This window comes from Lepisma saccharinum, chromosome 21, assembly GCF_977018435.1.
Source record: "Lepisma saccharinum chromosome 21, izLepSacc3.1, whole genome shotgun sequence".
Classification (NCBI taxonomy): domain Eukaryota; kingdom Metazoa; phylum Arthropoda; class Insecta; order Zygentoma; family Lepismatidae; genus Lepisma; species Lepisma saccharinum.
The window spans coordinates 31,060,690-31,081,678 of NC_139249.1; the positions used below are offsets into that span (position 1 = coordinate 31,060,690).

The following is a 20,989-nucleotide window of genomic DNA, read 5'->3' on the forward strand; positions in this document are numbered from 1 at the left end:
AAACAAGTGCAACATGTAAGCTCCATTATAAACACGCATACCCAGAAACATACATATCAAATGCGGCACTAAACAGTGCTAATAACAATCAATTGGGTATTCTTTTTTACAACAGTGAATTCCTAACAACAACATGTACTCATAAATATATATAGTCAGTCGTGCATGGCTTTTGACGCTACAGTGTAAGGTTATGGGGAATATTAATTAAGGAGGGCAAAACATGAAAATGCAGCATGCGAATAGTGCATTAACGGACGTAATTAAACCAGCGTTTTTCTAGCTTTCGGTGATTCTTGTGTAACGATTTCCCAAGTAAAGGAATCTCCTTTACCACGCCACAGTTTGTTCAATCACAAGGGGGAAAAGGGTTGTATTTTTAATTATTCCTCTTTCTTGGCATTTGTTATTTTATGGAGTGGAGCAGGAGTGCCTACGCTTCGTACTGGGTGCAATTTAATTTGATTTTTAATTGGTACCAATATACGTGTATAATTATAAGAGTTCGCTATCCAATCACTGCACCAAAAACACTTAGTTTATTGAGTTACGTTCAAAGAACCAAAAGGGGGGGGATGTGTGAGAGAAGCGACTTCGAAAACAGCTTGCATAAATAAAAAAAAAAGGAAAATGTATAAGTTCTAAAAGCAAGCCGGCGACATTATCTAAGATGGTAACGTTCACTATACCTTGATTATATTCCTTCGGATGGTTCTTATCAAAAAATGCACGCACTTTGTCCAGTTTGGATACGTGTGGCTGCAGTCCAATGCCTCCCTACTAGTCTGGTAATCGTGGCTCCTAAGGAAGTTTTCCATCTCTCGATCTCAGTAGGTACACGAAGGACTTGGCGTTCAAGGCAAGACGACCCTGTGCCGCTGCTAATTGGCTGTATGCGCTCGAAGTCAGGAAGCGAACTGAGGTGTTCCCGATCGGGATCGCCGAAGAAAAAAAGGGAGGGGGAGGAGAGAGTATAGTTTTTATTATATACGATAGACGGCGACACAATCCAAACACCATAGCGCTGTCGTCTATTGAGTTGGAGAGTTTGTTTACTCCAAATAAACTCTATAATCGTACCAAAAGGTACGTGCAATATTCACTAATAACAGATGGTATATTAGGAATATTACACAATCAATCTGACAACATTGCATTGAAACAAGTGTCTCACTCAATGTTAACAAATAACGATAGATGAAAATTTTATATGTATATATTTTTTGTTTTACTTTTTCCTGCATTTCAAGATTTTTCCACCTTGGTTTTCCTATAATAATAATAATAATAATAATAATAAAAATATAAAAAAATACAGGCTGCATTGTATTTGCAAATATCATGTATGAATCTTTACATAGAATAAGGATGATCACATCTGCATAAGTTTACTTCCAAATACAGTAATGGATAATTTCTTATCCTGCATAGCATCTGCTTCTTGACCATCTCTAGTATGGCATTTTGCCAGCAAATGAGAGCGTTTCAGAAAAATATCAGATCCTACTGAAACATATACACCGAGTGCTCACTGATTTGCGACCACCTACCTAATACTTTGTTAATTCACCTTTGGCTTGGCGGACGGCATGGATTCCACGAGGTGCTGATATGTCTCCACAGGGATCTGACACCATATATTCCCGATGGCATCCCATAACGAGCCAATTGACGTCAAAGGGCTCGTTCCACAACATACCACAGATGCTCTATGGGATTTAGATTGGGGGAGTTAGGAGGATAATTCATATGCTGCATCTCTGTGGAATGTTCCTCCAGCCAAGCAAGTACAGTCCCGCCTCGGTGCCACCTTGCATTGTCATCCTGAAAAATGCCGTCCCCGTGTGGGTAGAAGTGTTGCATTGTGGGGTGTAAGTGTTCCACTAGCACCTCCCGATACTCAACAGATGCCACACGGTGGTAAACACCAATGGTCCCAGTCCCTGCCAACAGAAGCAACCCCACACCATACAGCCGCCTCCACCTACTTGCAGCACTTACCATGCAGGAAGGTTCCATAGCCTCGTGACACACACACCCATCACAGTGGTGTAGCAAAATCATGATTCATCTGACCAACACACCCTTTTCCAATCGTCCACGGTCTATCATCCACGGTCCAATCAGAGTGCTCGTGGGCCTAATCGAGTCAAAGTTGGTGGTGACCCTTTGTGAGGAGTGGGTGATGATTGAACTTCATGTGTGCCGGTGTGCACTGCACAGTTGCGTGGGATATGGGTGTTGTGCATCCACTGTTGTATTGGTCCCGTAATTCCCGGATGCTGATGGTGCATTCAGCTGTCACGAGCAGTTTGACTCGACGCTCTCCCCACGGTGTCACCTTCCGTACACCCTTGCAATTGTGCCTCTTGGTGGTCGTTCCCCCTTTTCCTTGCCACTTTCTGTACACCTTCACTGTACTGGAATGGGCACATGTGACCAGTGTTGCTGTCTGATGTTCAGGCACTCACAAATGTGCCCTTTTTGGAATGACATTATATCCTGACCACCTCTCATTTTAACGTGTACTAACATTTAGCATTGTGTCTGTGAATTCACCACGATACTTCCAGTCAGGGTGGTCATGTGATTAGAGCAGATGCTGGGCCATTCCTTGTTGTTTGGAGGGATGGTTGCAATTCAGTGAGTTGTCAGTGTATATTAAGGACTAATTTGTAAATGTACTTTTTGGTGTCATTTTTTTGTATTTGACATTTTGACATAAATACACATGTTTTTCAAAAGCAAAGGATTGCTGATTTTTGAACTTCCACTCTTTTCTGCATCTATTTTTGTTCCAAACCTGATAATTTTGCAATTTCTTATTCATTGTCATATTTTTACAATCATTCTTTGCTCTTGACTCTGACACATGTGGAACATCTAAAACATCTGTGCTTACACATACAATCTGCAAATATCTGAACCATATGTTTTTGATCTTGAGATATTACATACTGGCCATAGGAGATTTATCATGGTATGCTCTGGCGAGACTTAGTACACATCACAAGGACCATCCCAATAGCTTAGCGGCGCACACTGTCTACATGTAAGCAAATGGTCCAATCCTTATGGAGTAATATTGCTCGGTGGTTTACATTCTACTTCAAACTTAAGATCTGGTGGTGATTAGGCTATCTGAGTATAAACTGGACTTCAACTTTTGTCTTCTGAAAGACTGTAGATGCTATGAAGCTCACATTTCCTCTCTCTCTCACACACAGATAAAGATTGATAGAATCCAAGGAGCCGATCCTACTGGCCTAGAAGCTAAGATCCAGCAATACTATGGCAGTGAAGATGGTGATGATGGAGATAGTGGGGTCCAGGGACATGTATGTAAAATAAAATTACTTCCTGTATCAGTAAGATTATGTATTTGTTTGTGTAAGTTTAAATTTATACTTTGGCAACAGATGGTCAAAGTACTTGTAATATATTCGGAGTAGCACTGTTCACTTACCATGCTTGTGCTTCTATTATTCTAACTACATAAAGTAGTTTATTGTGATAAGCTTCTTTGAGGTAACAAAATTTTCAGCATGGTAGGACTCACACTAGAATGCGTACATATAATCAGATTATTGATAAGGTAATATTCATTGATTTCTACAAGACTTGTATTTTCAGATGTTTCTGCATAAAATTTGTATTCTTACTAAATTTGAGAATGTACTTATTACTTTTTAAAGAAAGATACAAACAAAAATCATGCCTTTTGTTGGAAAAATACATTTCATTCATTGTAGATTAGGCACACACAGGAGATGTACTACGTAGAAATTTTCAACAAAAAATGCAGGCTCGACCAGGACCTGAACCCGGGTCTCTGACATACCTTGCCATAGCTCTAACCACTGAACTAGCGAGCCGGCCTGACCTCACCTGATTTTTCGCTATCGCCATTTTCGTATCTCTACGCTGGGAGGAACCCGGCAATGTCCAAGTCTACTGTTTCAAAGGCAACAGATCCCGTTGCGGTAGCACTGGCAGAGACGATTCCACACAGGTAAAACGGCAGTAGCGAAAATTCAGGCGAGGCCAGGCTGGCTCGGTATCTCAGTGGTTAGAACAATGGCATGGTATCCCAGAGACCCAGGTTCGAGTCCTGGTCGATCCTGCATTTTTCGCTGAAAATTTCCAAGTATTTCATTCATTATTTGACATAAACAGCACATTCCTTATTTTTAGAAGATATAACATTTCACAAAATTATTATTTGCATCATCATGTCCAGTGGATTTGAAAGAAGAAATCGATCTATGTACAGTCAGGAGAAAATTGCCGTTGTTAGGGACTATGCTGAAATACATACAAATGAAAAACAACATTGCATCAGATATTGCCTGTTAATTTTTTTGCCATTATCCGACTTATCGGCCAAAAATAACAGCAACTTTAACTCCTGAGGTGAATACATTAATGGCACATGAATTTGTGGCAAGTGTATATATGATGGAACTAAAAAGAAATCCACTGTGGCGTCATTAGTATCCCATGTGAAATCTTGGTTTCTGTTGTAATACAATAGCAATATAAGAGTATTATACGAGGGCCACTATTTATATTTTGAGCCTTGGCAACACTGATTGAAGTTAGGCGCGATTTGACGTTTGCAGGGAATCGTCTGGCATTATTGACCATAACGTACTTCAAATGTTTTGTCAATAGCTTGATTTGTGTTGTTTATGTTGCCTTGGAGATTGCGCAACAACAATAAAATGGAATTAACTCGTGAACATTTTCGACGTGGATTATCAAGACAAGAGTGCATCGATCAACTTACTTCCACATTTGGCGATGAAGCCCCATCCTTTGCCACTGTGAAACGCTGGTATAACGAATTTAATCGTGGCCGCCATTCGCTCACCGACGAGATTCGTGAAGGTCGTCCAAAATCAGTTGTTGTTCAAGAAAACATTGATGCTGTGCAAAACCTAATACTGCAAAATCGTCATGTGACATACTGTGAGATTGAGGCAATCATAGGCATTAGTTCCACCAGCATATATAAAATATTACATGATCATTTAGCTGTGAGAAAGGTATGTTCTCGTTGGATCCCACACAATTTGACAAAAACTCAAAAAGACGCTCGCGTCAATTGGTGCAAACAAATGCTCAATAAGACGTATATAAGATTGTACCAGGTGACAAATCATGGATATATGCATATGAGCCGGAACGTAAACAGCACTCGACTGTATGGATGTTTCAAGATGAACCCAATCCAACAAAAGTTGTTCGCGCTCGAAGCACATCGAAACAAATGGTCACCTGTTTTTTCGGGAAAACTGGTCATGTGGCAACTGTGCCTTTCGGAGGAACGTAGAATGGTCAACTCTGAATGGTACACAACAATTTGTTTGCCAGAGGTCTTCGGTCAAATACGGAAAACAAACAAACGCTGTCGGATCATTCTTCATCAAGACAATGCCAGTTGTCACACATCTTGTCTAACAACCGACTTTATGAACAGTCAAAAATCGAATTGATGGGTCATCTGCCGTACAGTCCTGATTTGGCACCCAATGACTTCTTCTTGTTCCCGAATGTCAAGAATAAATTGTGTGGACAACGATTTTCGTCGGCGGAAGACGCCGTTGATGCGTTCAAAAACCATATTATGGAGGTGTCTCAAGCATATTGGAAAAACTGCTTTGACAAATGGTTCAAACGAATGCAAAAGTGTATTGACCATAAAGGAGAATACTTCGAAAAACAATAAAGCAGTTTTCAATTCCAAATTCCTGTTTTTTCATTGTTAGGCTCAAAATATAAATAGTGACCCTCCTAGTACACAGAACCCTGATTTTAATTTTACAGTGCAATTACCAAGTCTGTTGTTCCTATATGATGGGTTCAGAGCACAAGACATTTTTGAGAAATAGACATTTAGGTAGCTTAGTTCTGTGTTTAGGTATTGGAGCACATAGTGGTGTGTCTATGAGCAAGAATTTGAAACTTAGGAGATACTTATTTGGTCTAGGAATTAATTCGTGCGGTTGTTACGCACACATTGAAGCTGTAGTTCAAACACAAAATACATAAACACCTTAAGAAAAATATTGTCCATCGCGAGCCACCACTTTCGCCCATCTGTCAGGCAAGTTACGGATTCTGTGGCGAAAGAAGTCCTCATCCTTTGAAGCGATCCAGTCAGAGACCCATTTTTCGATATCTTCTGAAGAAGTGAACCGCTGTCCAATCAAATTGTTATTCATGCAATCGAACAAGTAGTAGTCCGAAGGAGCAACGTCTGGTGAATACGGCGGGTGGGGTAAAACTTCCCATCTGACATTTTCTAAATAGGTTTTGACCAGTTTTGCGACATGTGGGCGAGCGTTATCATGTTGAAAAATAAGTTTATCATGTCTGTTCTCCCATTCTGGTCGTTTCCTGGCCAGAGCTTGCTTCAAACGCATTAATTGTCGTCGATAACGTTCTCCATTAATAGTTTCACCCAGTTGCAGCAGCTCATTGTACACCACACCTTTCATATCCCACCATATGCACAGCATAACCTTTGCACAGTGAATATCTCGTTTCGGTTGTGATGGACCTGGTTCACCTGGCTTCACCCAGGCCTTTTTTCATTTCGGGTTCTCGTAATGGATCCACTTCTCATCGCCAGTAACAATGCGATGCAAAAACCCCTTTCTTCTCTGTCTTTGAAGCAGCAATTCGCAAATGTTTTTTCGTCTTTCAACGTCTGTCTTTCAATTCATGTGGAACCCAATGTGACATCTTTTGAATCATTCCCATGGCTTTCAGGCATTTGGAAACTGTTGTTTGATCAACGCCTAATGCTTCTGCAAGTTCTTCCTGTGTTTGACACGAATCCTGATCGAGCAATGCTCTCAATTCTTCGTCTTCAAATTTTTTTGGCTGTCCAGGTCGCTCTTGGTCTTCCAGGCCGAAATCACCACTTCTAAACCGTGCAAACCAATTCTGACACGTTCGCTCAGCTAGCGCATGGTCACCATACACTTCCACCAAAATACGATGACTTTCGATAGCACTTTTCTGCATGTTAAAGTAATGAAGCAGAACACCCCGCAAAAACACTTTATCTAGCATGAACTGCGCCATGTTCAGTTGACTACAAAATGCAGTTGTTGACGCGTCAATCAACTGCCCTATACTACGAACGATGCGCGCTGACAGGAGTTTTCAACGCATGTGTGGCTTCACGGAACTGTGGGACGATACGCTTGTTATGCCATCTCTTGTCCAGGCGCACAAATTAATTCATAGACCAGATACTTCAGCACTGAAATGTTGATACTTCCCATATGCCACTTGTGCTCTGAATCTCTCATATGGTTCGTAAATTTATGAAAGTATTTGATGATGTTTGCCAGTCCTACCCAGCAATAGTGAACCAAAAGAAGATCCTCATGCAATTCAACAATGCTCCCACTTGGAAATTCAGGATCTAGATGGCCTTGAAATCCTACCTTGGACTTGGCACCTTATGATTTTCACTTATTTTGTGTTCAATGAATCACGTTATTTGGGGGTAGACAGGTCAATTCCTTGAATATGACAAATGGCATCTCAGAGTTCTTTACATCAAACCAGAGGAAAGTTGGGAAAGGACTGTAGACTCAAGACCAAAGAGCCATCTGTTGTCTACATGTGGTAGAGGGGCCGACCTCTGTGGTTAGTATACTGTGCTTTGATGCCAGGTGTCCCAGGTTCGAATCCTGACCATGCTGGGCATAGTGTCCTTTGTGAGTGTCCTTCATCAATTGCATCATATCGTTCATCCTCATCTTCGCAACAGTTGCAGAAAAGCAAGGTAAAATAAAGCAAATCAATCAATTCTGTGGTAGAGGGATGAAAATGGTGCCCAGAAACTCTGAATTTATGATTCACCATGATAGTAGAAAAGGCATTGGATAAGTTTTCATTACTTTTTTTTGTCATAAGTTTCTTATTATCTATTTACAGATGGACCTGTCATCATTCCTACTGAAGCAGCAAATGGAGTGCTTAAATGAATCAGATGAGCATCCCTTGGCCCACTGCCTTACCAGCTCAAGTAGCTCATACCTAGAGTCCGATTGTGATGAGCAGGTTGGTTTTTTACTGTGTTATTTCTACACAATGAAATAGGTGAGATGAAAAACCTGTGTTTAAACTTGCCTGAAACTATGGATGTTACATAATTACATAATTTTGTGATGGTTGTGGCCTTATCCCTAATGTATACTCACCAGGTGAGATATACCAGGTGACTCAAAAGAATGGGAAATTTTGAATCGTGTCTTGACAACCCTGGGAGATTGGTAGCATTGAATGGCATGTGCCACTCTGCTCACAGCATTGTGCCATTTAGTAAGACTGACTGCAGGAATGTCTCCACAGAGAAGGTGGTCGGTCATCTGTCGGATTTTATCTTCAAGAAATAACTTAACAATATGAAATTCAACAATGACATACTCTGTACTATTCACTGGCTTCACTAAGTGTTTCAAAGGTATGTGTTCTGTTTTATTAATCTCCGTTCCAAAATTTCCCGTTCTTTTGAGCCGAGTATATAATTGTTGTTTTACGACATTGCCACATAAAATAATATTCAATAGATGAGGGGATAAACATTTAACTTCTGCACTAAACATTGACATTGTATATCAGTATCTCTATATATATAAAAATGGATTTATGTGTGTATATATATGTTTGTTCCGGCAAAACTCTCGAACGCCTGGAGCGATTTCAGCCAAACTTGGTACACGTATCACTTGCTATCTGAAAAGAAATACTGTGGGGGTAAGACACCTCTGGCAACCCTAGGGATGGGGGGTGGGAAGGGGACATAAAATAGCATTCTGTTGCATGGTATATCCTGCAAGTTATACTTCCTGCTACACAGTGTGGCAAAGTTGGTTGCCTACACAGAAGGTGTGTTATTGCTATCCTGGAGCGATATCAGCCAAACTTGGTACACACATGACTTACAATCTGGAAAGAAATACTGTGGGGGTGGCACCCCTAGGGGTGGGGGTGAGAAAGGGCGTGACATGTAAAAATAATCGAAAATGACCGATATTAGTGTGGAATCCGTAGTTCTCGGGTAGTAAAACATATGGAAAGGTAAAGAAATGTGGATAACTATAATTGCATGAATATCTTTGGAGCATGCAAGGAAATGTTGAAGGTAAATATTAAAGATGGAATTCCAAGAAATACATAAGGATAATAAGAAATAAATTGTATATTTCCATAATAAAGATTTGTAGACACATTGTAAAGTGGATTGGTTTTTCATTGTAAATATATATCTCGATAGATTTAACTCCTGTGCACACACTGCTTTTCCAACTGTTTAGCTACAAATAAATCATATTTTCCAGCTGATCATATCCGTGGCATTTTCCCAGTCGGTGAAAATCCATTCTCTGAAAGTGAAGGCCCCCACTGACAAAGGACCAAAAACAGTGAAGATATTCATCAACCAGCCAAGAACTTTGGATTTTGATCAAGCTGATTCTTCCACACCTGTTCAAGAAGTAGAGTAAGCATGCTCATATGTTCTTTATATTATATTATCAAATGTGTTTCAGAAATGCTGTTTATGGTATTCAAATGCAATTCTCATTAACAGCTTTTGTTGCTCTGCTGCATGTAAAAAATAATAATAATAATAATAAAATGGCATCTTCATCCCAAGGCTATAAAATATAGATCTCTTTATTTGTGTATTACATGTTTCAGGGTGGCGACAGACCTGGAAAACCGGGAAAAGTCAGGGAATTTGAGGTGTCAGAAAAAGTCAGGGAAATGTCAGGGAATTTTGTCTTCTTTGATTTTTTTTTATTTTATATTTTTTTTATGTAAAGATATTGTTATGGAACTCTGCACGGGAACAGGAAATCTCGTTCGCAAGTTTCGGCCTCAACTTTTAGGCCCCTTTTATGCGCAACACAACCACGGCGCCAGAAACCAGAGATGGCAGGAGGAGAGAGAGAGAAAAAATTCTCTCGCCCGGGCTTCTCGGCGGGAATTTTAAATTCGAACACACTTTGGAGGAAAATTGTTATAACTCTGGCACTATGGGAGCAATCTACTTCGGATAACTTTTGTTTTGCAGCTAAAACATCAGCGCATGTAACCGTGTACAATTCAGAACGCCGGACCGAGGAAGGGGGCTTGGGGGCACGACCCCCGAATTTCAATTTTAAAAAAAACGTAAAAATCTGTAGTTTGTCCCTTCTTGCCTCGCTATTTTGGGGAGAGGTCGCGAACTTTAGTATTCTTTTCAAAGAATGAACATTTCTCAAGAGAATGAAACATATTTCATGTTCTTGTGTGCCATAGAAGTTGAATAATAAGCCAAAATGTGATTTTTTTTTAAAAGAAAAATGGTAATTTGCATTTTTGGAGGAAAATTGTTATAACTCGGGCACTATGGGAGCAATCTACTTCGGATAAGTTTTGTTTTTCAGCTAAAACATCAGAGCATGCAACCGTGCACAATTTAGAATGCCGGACCTAGGAAGGGGGCTTGGGGGCACGTCCCCGAATTTCAATGAACAAAAATAAAATTTGAATTTGCCCCCTCTTCTTGCATTATTTTGGGGATAAGGCGCAAATTTTAGTATTCTTTTCAAAGAATGGACATTTCTCAAGAGAATGAAACATATTTTATGTCCATGGGTGCCATACAAGTCGAATAATCCAAAATGTGATTTTTTTTTTACGAAAAATAGGTAATTTGCATTTTTGGAGGAAAATTGTTATAACTCGGCCACTATGTGAGCAATCTACTTCGGATAAGTTTTGTCTTGCAGCTAAAACATCATAGCATGGAACCGTGTACAACTCAGAATGCCGAACCAAGGAAGGGGGGTTTGGGGGTCGCGACCTCCAAATTTCAATGGAAAAAAAATAAGAATCTGGACTTTGCCCCCTCTTCCCCCACTATTTTGGGGATAAGGCGCAAACTTTGTATTCTTTTCAAAGAATGAACATTTCTCAAGAGAATGAAAGAATGAAACATATTTCATGTTCTCGTGTGCCATACAAGTTCAATAATAAGCCAAAATGTGATTATTATTATTTTTTTTTACGAAAAATAGATAATTTGCATTTTTGGAGGTAAATTGTTATAACTCGGGCACTATGGGAGCAATCTACTTCGGATAAGTTTTGTTTTTCAGCTCAAACATCAGAGCATGCAACCGTGCACAATTCAGAATGCCGGACCGAGGAAGGGGGCTTGTGGGCACTTCCCCCGAATTTCAATGAAAAAAAATAAAATCTGGAATTTGCCCCCTCTTCTCCCACTATTTTGGGGATAAGGCGCAAATTTTAGTATTCTTTTCAAAGAATGGACATTTCTCAAGAGAATGAAACATATTTTATGTTCTTGGGTGCCATACAAGTCGAATAATAAGCCAAAATGTGATTTTTTAAATTATTATTTTTTTACGAAAAATAGGTAATTTGCATTTTTGGAGGAAAATTGTTACAACTTGGGCACTATCGGAGCAATTTACTTCGGATAAGTTTTGTTTTTCAGCTAAAACATCAGAGCATGTAACCGTGTAAAATTCAGAACGCCGAATCGAGGAAGGGTTTGGGGTGCGCGACCAATGAATTTCAATGAAAAAAAATAATCTGAAGTTTGCCCCTCTTCTCCCGCTATTTTGGAAGAAGGTGCAAACCTTAGTATTCTCTTCAAGGAATGGACGTTTCCAAAGAGATTGTTTGAAACATGTTTCATGTTCCTGGGTGCCATACAAGTTGAATAATGAGCCAAAATGTTCGGAAATGTGGCATTGATATGTTGCGGAGAGGGGGAGAGGTTGGTCATCAATATGAATTTCCCAGGCTTGCTCCAGACCTGTGTCAGAGTTCGACCCAAATATAAGAGTATTAAGGTCCAAAAAGCCACGATGATACCATATGGTATCATCGGGACAGTACGACCTTACTCTGATGATACCATATGGTATCATTGGGGGAGTAAAGGTTTAGTTTAGCCTCTAAATATTACGTGAAAAATGCATTAAATTATCATTTTTTCTTTTCCGTATGGGAGTAGTAAGGGGACTTGTCAACAGATGGAGGGGATAAGAGCGGGTGGCGTCGTCTGATAGTAAGGCATTTTGTTGGGCAAACTGAAGGAACATGGAGAAAAATAGGTTTTATTGATACATACTATTTTTGTCGAATATCGCCACCCGACAAAGTATCTCACTACAACATGCGACAGAAATTGCATGGACTGCAACATCCAACAAAAAATCGCATGCATAAACAAGAAGAGCTTTAGACTGAAAATATGCTGCTGGAATTTTATTACTCTTCTGGCTCACTTCACCATATTTAATGTAGCAGTGCTTACGAAGGTTTTCTTTCATCATCTTGACGTTACTGGTTTCGCACAAGTTAACATACGTTTACAATGACATTGCACTATTTTTAGATATCAATAAGAATCCAACCAAACGGGATATATATTGAATACTATCACGAAAAAGTGAAACATAAACCTGCATTGGTGAACGTTATAAAAATTGGCAAGTGCATGCTCGCAACCTCAAATTTACTGCAACACTAGTATTGCAATGAAATTAACACCACTTTCTGTCCTGTCTGTTTAAACTCGTGAGAGATGGTCATTAATCTCTCACTGAGTGAAGTTAATGTCCAATATTATGAAATAAAATACTAATAATAAATACGTAAATATTTTAATATCATATTTACTCAAATCATTCAATCATAAAAGCAAATCACTTTCTTCAAGAATTGACTTTTGTTTGCCAGCCCTGCTAAATTTTCACTTTCCATCTACTGATTTATACAAGGGGTGGCCAGAAAGTAATTTCCGATTAGTAGGGAACCGTAAACGCCAAAACCGTGAAAACTGGTAATTGCTGCGCAGTTATGTTGAGGAATGTGCAGTGATGTCTGGACACATTTTTCGCCCGTTCGAAATATCGAAATAATGCGAATTTGGCATAAAATGCGAATTGTTGGTGTTTTTGAGCGATTTTTTAAAAATAAATGTCCTAAAACAACGAAAAATTCCATGAAATCCAACATTCTTGATTTTTTCTAGGCGATGTTTGTGTACATAGAACATGCAAGTTTTCCAACATTTTACTCAAGAGTAAACTATAAAGTTATACTTATACGTACATGAAATAATTCCGACAGCCACATTAAATCATGTATTTCCCACTATTTTTTCAACTTCTATCAAAAACCATTTGCATCACAGAGCAAAGTGGCAGGGTTCTAACAGGAGATCGAGTGCGTATCTACCGTCACACGAGAGCCACATCTTCGTATTTGTTGCATGAGATATGTTTTGAATTACCAAGCTAAGTGCGCACCATCGGCATTTGTCGAGCGAGTAATAATGGAGCTCAGTCGTTAGGGCATCTGACTACTATGCGAGAGACCCGGGGTCGATCCCCTGCAGGGGAGAACCGGTATGTTTTCCACCTATTCAAACTGCTCCGGAACCACCCAGCATCATATGAAGCTAGTACCTTGAGGAAACTTTGAGGGATAAATGTAGCCAGGAGCGTGGTGCTGATCACATCACCCCCACCTTCGACCATGATCAAGAAAGTGTGGGACCCTAACTCCACACCCCTATACTCCTTCATGGAAAAGTGCAAGGGAGCACTTTACTTTTACTTCCTCAAAAATCTGTTCCAACATATCAAACTGTCAAGAAAGTATGTAGACCATGTGACCTACAATTTAAAATAATAGTTTAAAGGCACAATGGAGTATTAAGTTTCGGTATATCTGGCAGATTAATGTTCTAAAACAAAAATGCGAATTTTGGGAAATGTAACACTAACAAGTCAAAAAAAGATAATGCCAACTTTTGGTGCCATAATATATCGGTATCTGTCACGTGAGATTGTTTGATTTAAATTTTTTGGGTGCGTCGCCACTTATGATCATTATGGACCCTTCAGAATATACGGGGAAAATTCCATTATCTAAAATTCTTACCTTGAAATTAAAAAAGGGGTATGGAAAATAACCTTCCCAAAATAATTTTCAAGATATCAAACTCTCACGAAGAGGCGTAAGCCATGTGACTTACAATTTCAAACAGTAGTTTAAAAACACCATGAAGGTATAATTTCAGATATTTGCCAGAAAATGCGCTAAAATGAAAATTTGACTTTTGGGAAAAATAACACTGTATAGTAAAAAGTAAAAAAATAAGAAAATACACCAATTTGAAAAGAAAAAAAAATAACAAAATATCAGAGTCTGCCGATTAGGTATAAATAAAACAAGAATATCAGTTGTAATTTATTGCATTAGTAACAGTGAGTCCTAACCTAATTTTCAGCATAATCACCACCGTTGTTCTGGCATTTGTCGTAGCATGGCACTAAATTTTGTATGTCCATGGTATATGTGTCTGACAGCAAAGACTGGAATTATCTCTACCGCAGTGTAGCTGTCAATTCCTTGCCCTGCCAGAAACCTCTTCAGTTAAGCAGAGAGATGAAAGTCAGTACATTCAAGGCCAGGGCTGTTCAGGGAGTGGTCCGAGATCTCTCACCTGAAGTGATGCAAAGGGCCCGTCTGTACTCAGCTGTATGGGGTTGTGCACATTCGATTGGCCTTTCGTGAATTGTCTGCACCATCGTCTGGCCATACTATCACTCACGACGTCTGGTCTGCACACCTCACACGATTGCTGGTAGCTGTGCCAAATTCGGAGCGTGCAATGTAGGTTACATCGCAGTCAGTGGGAGACTGTGTGAGAGCTGCAGTCTTTAACCTAGAACCAGGGTGGCGACAGACCTGGAAAACCTGGAAAACCGGGAAAAGTCAGGGAATTTGAGGTGTGAAAAAAAGTCAGGGAAATGTCAGGGAATTTCGTCTTCATTGACTTTTTTTAAAAAATTTATTTATTTAAGATACCGTTATGGAACTCTGCACGGGAACAGGAAATCTCGTCCGTAAGTTTCGGCCTCAACTTTTAGGCCCCTTTTATGTCCCACACATCCACGTCGCCAGAAACCAGTAATGGCAGGAGGAGGGAGAGAGAGAGAGAGAGAGAGAGAGAGAGAAATTTCTCTCGCGCTGGCTTCTCGGCGGGAATTTTAAATTCGGACACTCTTTGGAGGAAAATTGTTACGTATAACTCTGGCACTATAGGAGCAGTCTACTTCGGATAACTTTTGTTTTTCAGCTAAAACATCATAGCATGCAACCGTGTGCAATTTGGAACGCCGAAGCGAGGAAGGGGGTTTGGGGGGCGCGACCCCCGAATTTCAATGGAAAGAAACATAATAATCTTGAGTTTGCCCTCTCTTCTCCTACTATTTTGGAGAGAAGCCGCGAACTTTAGTATTCTTTTCAAAGAATGGATATTTCTCAAGATAATGAATAATGTTTCATGTTCTTGGGTGCCATACAAGTTGAATAATAAGCCAAAATAGGATTTTTTTTACGAAAAATAGATAATTTGCAGTTTTTGAGGAAAATTGTTATAACTCGGGAACTATGGGAGCAATCTACTCGGATAAGTTTTGTTTTGCAGCTAAAACATCATAGCATACAACCGTGTACAATTTAGAACGCCAGACCGAGGAATGGGGGTTTGGGGGCACAACCCCCGAATTTCAATGGAAAAAACATAAAAATCTGGAGTTTCCCCCTTCTTCACACGCTATTTTGGGGGAGAGGGCGTCAACTTTAGTATTCTTTTCAAAGAATGGATATTTCTCAAGAGAACTTAACATGTTTCATGTTTTTGGATGCCATACAAGTTGAATAAAGCTAAAATGTGATTTTGTTTTTACGAAAAATAGTAATTTGCATTTTTGGAGGAAAATTATTATAACTCTGGCACTATGGGAGCAATCTACTTCGGATAAGTTTCGTTTTGCAGCTAGAACATCATAGCATGCAAACGTTTACAATTCAGAACGCCGGACCGACGAAGAGGGGCTTGGGGGGGGGGGGGTGACCACCGAATTTAATAAAAAAACAAAAATCTGGAGTTTGCCCCCTCTTCTCCCGCTATTTTGGGGTGAAGGCGCAAACCATAGTATTCTCTTCAAAGAATGGACGTTTCCAAAGAGATTAAAACATGTTTCATGTTCCTGAGTGCCATACAAGTTGAAGAATAAGCCAAAATGTGAAATTCTGTTCGGAAATGTGGCATGTATATGTTGCGGAGAGGGGGGAGATTGGTCATCAATATGAATTTCCCAGGCTTGCTCCAGACCTGTGTCAGAGTTTCCACCCAAACATAAGAGTATGGAGGTCCAAAAAGCACATTCATTTCGTAATCAGCACCATGATACCATATGGTATCATCGGGCAAGTACGACCTTACTCTGATGATACCATATGGTATCATCGGGGAAGTAAAGGTTAAGCCTCTAAATATTACGTGGAAAATGCATTGAATTATCATTTTTTCTTGCCCGTATGGGAGTAGTAAAGGGACTTGTCAACAGATGGAGAGGATGGGAGCGGGTGGCGCCGTCCGATAGTTGTCAGACGTCGTAGTAAGGCATTTTGTTGGGCAAACTAAAGGAACATGGAAACAAATAGGTTCCATTGATACATTCGATTTTTGTCGAATATAGCCACCCGACAAAGTACCTCACTACAACATGCGACAGAAATTGCATGGACTGCAACATCCAACAAAAATCGCATGCATAAACAAGAAGAGCTGTAGACTACCAATATGCTGCTCGAATATTGTTACTCTTCTGGCTCACTTCACCTTATTTAATGTAGCAGTGCTTACGAAGGTTTTCTTTCATCATCCTAACGTATTACTTTGAATTTGAATTTACAATTTTTGGAGCGTCAGCACTTAGGCTATTTTGATCCCGTCACATTATACGGGGGCCAGCCCCTTATCATTACAAATAACAACACTAACGTTGCATAACTAAAAATCTTAAAATCTTCTGACTTCTGTTAAAAGCTGAGGCTGTAAAAGGGCACTCAGCACACACAAAGACAAAAAACAGGACAACACACACAAAATTATACTGGTCATAGTGCCAGTCGCCAGAGCCTCGTTAGTCTTTACTCCAGGGTGCACTACGTGGAAGTGAGGTTGACTTTTTGGCGCCTACGTGGAAGGTACCCCTTACACCCCCTGACGTATTACTGGTTTCGCACAAGTTAACATACGTTTACAATGACATTGCACTATTCTTATATATCAAGAAGAATCCAACCAAATGGGATATATATTGAATACTATCACGAAAAAGTGAAACATAAATCTGCATTTGTGAAAGTTATAAAAATTGGCAAGTGGATGCTCCCAACCTCAAATTTGCTGCAACACTAGTATTGCAATGAAATTAACGCCACTCTCTGTCCTGTCTGTTTAAACTCATGAGAGATGGTCATTAATCTCTCACTGAGTAAGGTTAATGTCCAATATTATGAAATAACATACTAATAATAAATACGTAAATATTTTAATATTTACTCAAATCATTCAATCATAAAAGCAAAGCCCAGCCCTGCTAAATTTTCACTTTCCATCTACTGATTTATACGAGGGGTGGCCAGAAAGTAATTTCCAATTAGTAGGGACATTGATATTTCGCAAACGCCAAAACCGTGAAAAATGGTAATTGCTGCGAAGTTATGTTTAGGAATGTGCAGTGATGTCTGGATACATTTTTCGCCCTTCGAAATATCGAAATAATGCGAATTTGGCATAAAATGCGAATTGTTGGCGTTTTTAGTGATTTTTTTTTTAAAGAAATGTCCTAAAACAACGAAAAATTTCATGAAATCCAACATTCTTGTATTTTCTAGGTTATGTTTGTGTACATAGAACATGCAAGTTTTCCAACATTTTACTCAAGAGTAAACTATAGATTTGTACGTACATGGAATAATTCCGACAGCCACATTAAATCATGCATTTTCCACGATTTTTTCAACTTCTATCAAAACCATTTGCATCACAGAGCAAAGTGGCAGGGTTTTAACAGGAGATCGAGTGCGTATCTACCGTCACACGGGAGCCACATCTTCGTATTTATCGCACGAGATATGTATGTTTCGAATTACCAAGTTAAGTGCGCACCATCGGCATTTGTCGAGCGAGTAGTAATGGAGCTGTCATTAGGGCGTCTGACTACTATTTGAGAGACCCGGGGTCGATCCCCTGCGGGGGAGAACCGGGATGTTTTCCACCTATTCAAACTGCTCCGGCGCCCACCCAGCATCATATGAAGCTGGTACCTTGAGGAAACTTTGAGGGGAAAAGGTAGTCAGGAGCATGGTGCTGATCACATCACCCCTACCTTCAGCCGTGATCAAGAAAGTGTGGGGCCCTAACTCCACACCCCTATACACCTTCATGGAAAAGTGCAGGGGAGCACTTTACTTTTACTTCCTCAAAAATCTGTTCCAACATATCAAACTGTGACGAAAATACGTAGACCATGTGACCTACAATTTAAAATAATAGTTTAAAAGCACAATGGAGTATTACGTTTCGGTATATTTGGCAGATAAATGTTCTAAAACAAAAACGCGAATTTTGGGAAACGTAACACTAACAAGTCAAAAAAAGATAATGCCAATTTTTGGTGGCATAGTATATCGGTATCTGTCACGTGAGAATGATTGGTTTTAATTTTTTGGGTGCATCGCCACTTATGGTCATTATGCACCCTTCAGTATATACGGGGAAAATTCCATTATCTAAAATCCTTACCTTAAAATTAAAAAAGGGGTATGGAAAATAACTTTCCCAAAATATCTTTCAAGATATCAAACTCTCACGAAGAGGCGTAAGTCATGTGACTTACAATTTGAAACAGTAGTTTAAAAACACCATGAAGGTATAATTTCAGATATTTGCCAGAAAATGCGCTAAAATGAAAATGTGAATTTTGGGAAAAATAACACCGTATAGTAAAAAATAAAAAAAATAAGAAAATAAACCAATTTTTTAAAGAAAGAACAAAATATGAAGGTCCCTACCGATTAGGCATAAATGAAACAAGAATATCAGTTGTAATTTGTTGCATTAGTAACAGTGAGTCCTAACCTAATTTTCGGCATAATCACCACCATTGTTCTGGCATTCGTCGTAGCATGGCACTAAATTTTGTATGCCCATGGTATATGTGTCTGACAGCAAAGACTGGAACTATCTCTACCGCAGTGTAGCGGTCAAATCCTTGCCCTGCCAGAAACCTCTTCAGTTAAACAAGGAGATGAAAGTCTGTACATTCAAGGCCAGGGCTGTACAGGGAGTGGTTCAAGATCTCTCACCTGAAGTGATGCAAAGGGACCGTGTGTACTCAGCTGTATGAGGTTGTGCACATTCGACTGGCCTTCCGTGAATTATCTGCACCATCGTCTGACCATACTATCACTCACGACGTCCGGTCTGCACACCTCACACGATTGCTGGTGGCTCTGTGCCAAATTCTGAGCGTGCAATGTAGGCTACATCGCAATCGGTGGGAGACTGTATGAGAGCTGCAATCTTTAACCTAGAACTGTCCTAAAACGGCTGCATTGCAACTGTACCAGATTACAGTTACATGCCACTTCTTCCTGCCTACATGTGTGTGTGTCGCTCTCCGACCACTAGTGCTGCGTATAGGCACCATTGGAGCTTTTTTCAGGATGCCCCTCGTATATGAACTTTCAGAAGCTTTTATTATTGTTCCTGTTTTAATGTGTGGTTAGCTAAATCAGGTACCTATACAATGCAATTCTATAAATTCCTTGCGTTAAATTTCTAATACCTACATACCCTTTTCGTCAGCAATAATGGTATAACTGCATGTTGTCAGTTTCACAGTACTTCACTTTTATATACTGTACTGAAGCAGAAATCCCATTGATAATGTAAGGAAATATGACACTTTATTTTGTTCGATTCAATTGTTTCACTTATATGCAAGAGTTAAGTTGTTTGCTTTACAGAGAAGAGAGAAGTAGCTTTATGCATTGAAAAATGAGTCCGCAGTCCGCACTCATGGTTCTTGCAAGCAGAGGGTTCCAAACCTCAGTGGAAATATCAACATATAATACGGAGAATGCATAAGGAGACTGATAAATTACAAATTGCATTTCTTAATCATTCACTCTTCACTCTTATCTCATTTAGTCGTAACTTTAAAAATAATCAAGTATTTTATTTTAAACTTACTGCGTATGATAAAATTCCGTAATCCTTTCCTAGCTTGTGAATTGTAATAATTTTCCAAATTCACTATTTTGCAGTTTGAATTCAAATCATAGAGAATAGAGAAATTAAGTCAATTTCATAGAAGATAATATTGGTACTTAACAAAACCATACGTGGATCTGTGTAAGTTTATTATTTCTATTTGCAAAAACATCGATTTAGTTTAGTTTGTAATTGTCAGGGAAAAATGTAAATTTTGTCCTGGAAAACCTGGAAAAGTCAGGGAATTTTATTTCTGCATGTTTGTAGCCACCCTGATGTTTACTGTTATCCTTTTGAGTTTGATTTCTTGCCTCGTTTGACCCTTTTTCCTTTGTGTGTATGTGTGAACGAGAGAGGGAGACAGAGGGAAGTAGAAATATCTTTGACTGACTTGTATCCTAAGATCCAAATTTAAACATTGGTAGCCTGATATTATGTAATGCAGCATTTGTGAAGTAAAATATACAGTGTGTCTCACAATAGTGTTTACATTTTTGAACATCAATAAGGAACACTAATAACAGCAAGCACAAACTTTTTTGGTGTTGCATGCCTTAAACTTGATACGTGTTCAAAATGACCACCATTGGCAGTAATACATTATGTGCAATCTGAACTGATCGATAAACAACAGATACTGTTTCTGCAGGAATAGAAGCGTAGGTTGTCTCAATTGCGTGTCCCACATCACTCGGTATCTCTGGCTTTGTGGCATACACAGCATTCATCACAGTTCCTCACAGGTAGTAATTTTACTGTGTTAAATCAGGAGATCTGGATGGATATTCGACTCTTCTT

At 39.4% G+C, this 20,989-nt stretch overlaps 1 protein-coding gene across 1 annotated transcript in view; it reads left to right on the forward strand.

Moving 5' to 3' along the window:
* Txl (Thioredoxin-like) overlaps positions 1–20,989 on the forward strand; it is a 48,246-nt gene that overhangs the window by 24,329 nt on the left and 2,928 nt on the right. The window contains exons 3-5 of the mRNA XM_083143373.1: positions 3,228–3,338; positions 7,960–8,085; positions 9,366–9,526. Of these exons, the coding sequence (XP_082999499.1) occupies positions 3,228–3,338; positions 7,960–8,085; positions 9,366–9,526 (398 nt within the window). The remainder of the gene's footprint in view (positions 1–3,227; positions 3,339–7,959; positions 8,086–9,365; positions 9,527–20,989) is intronic.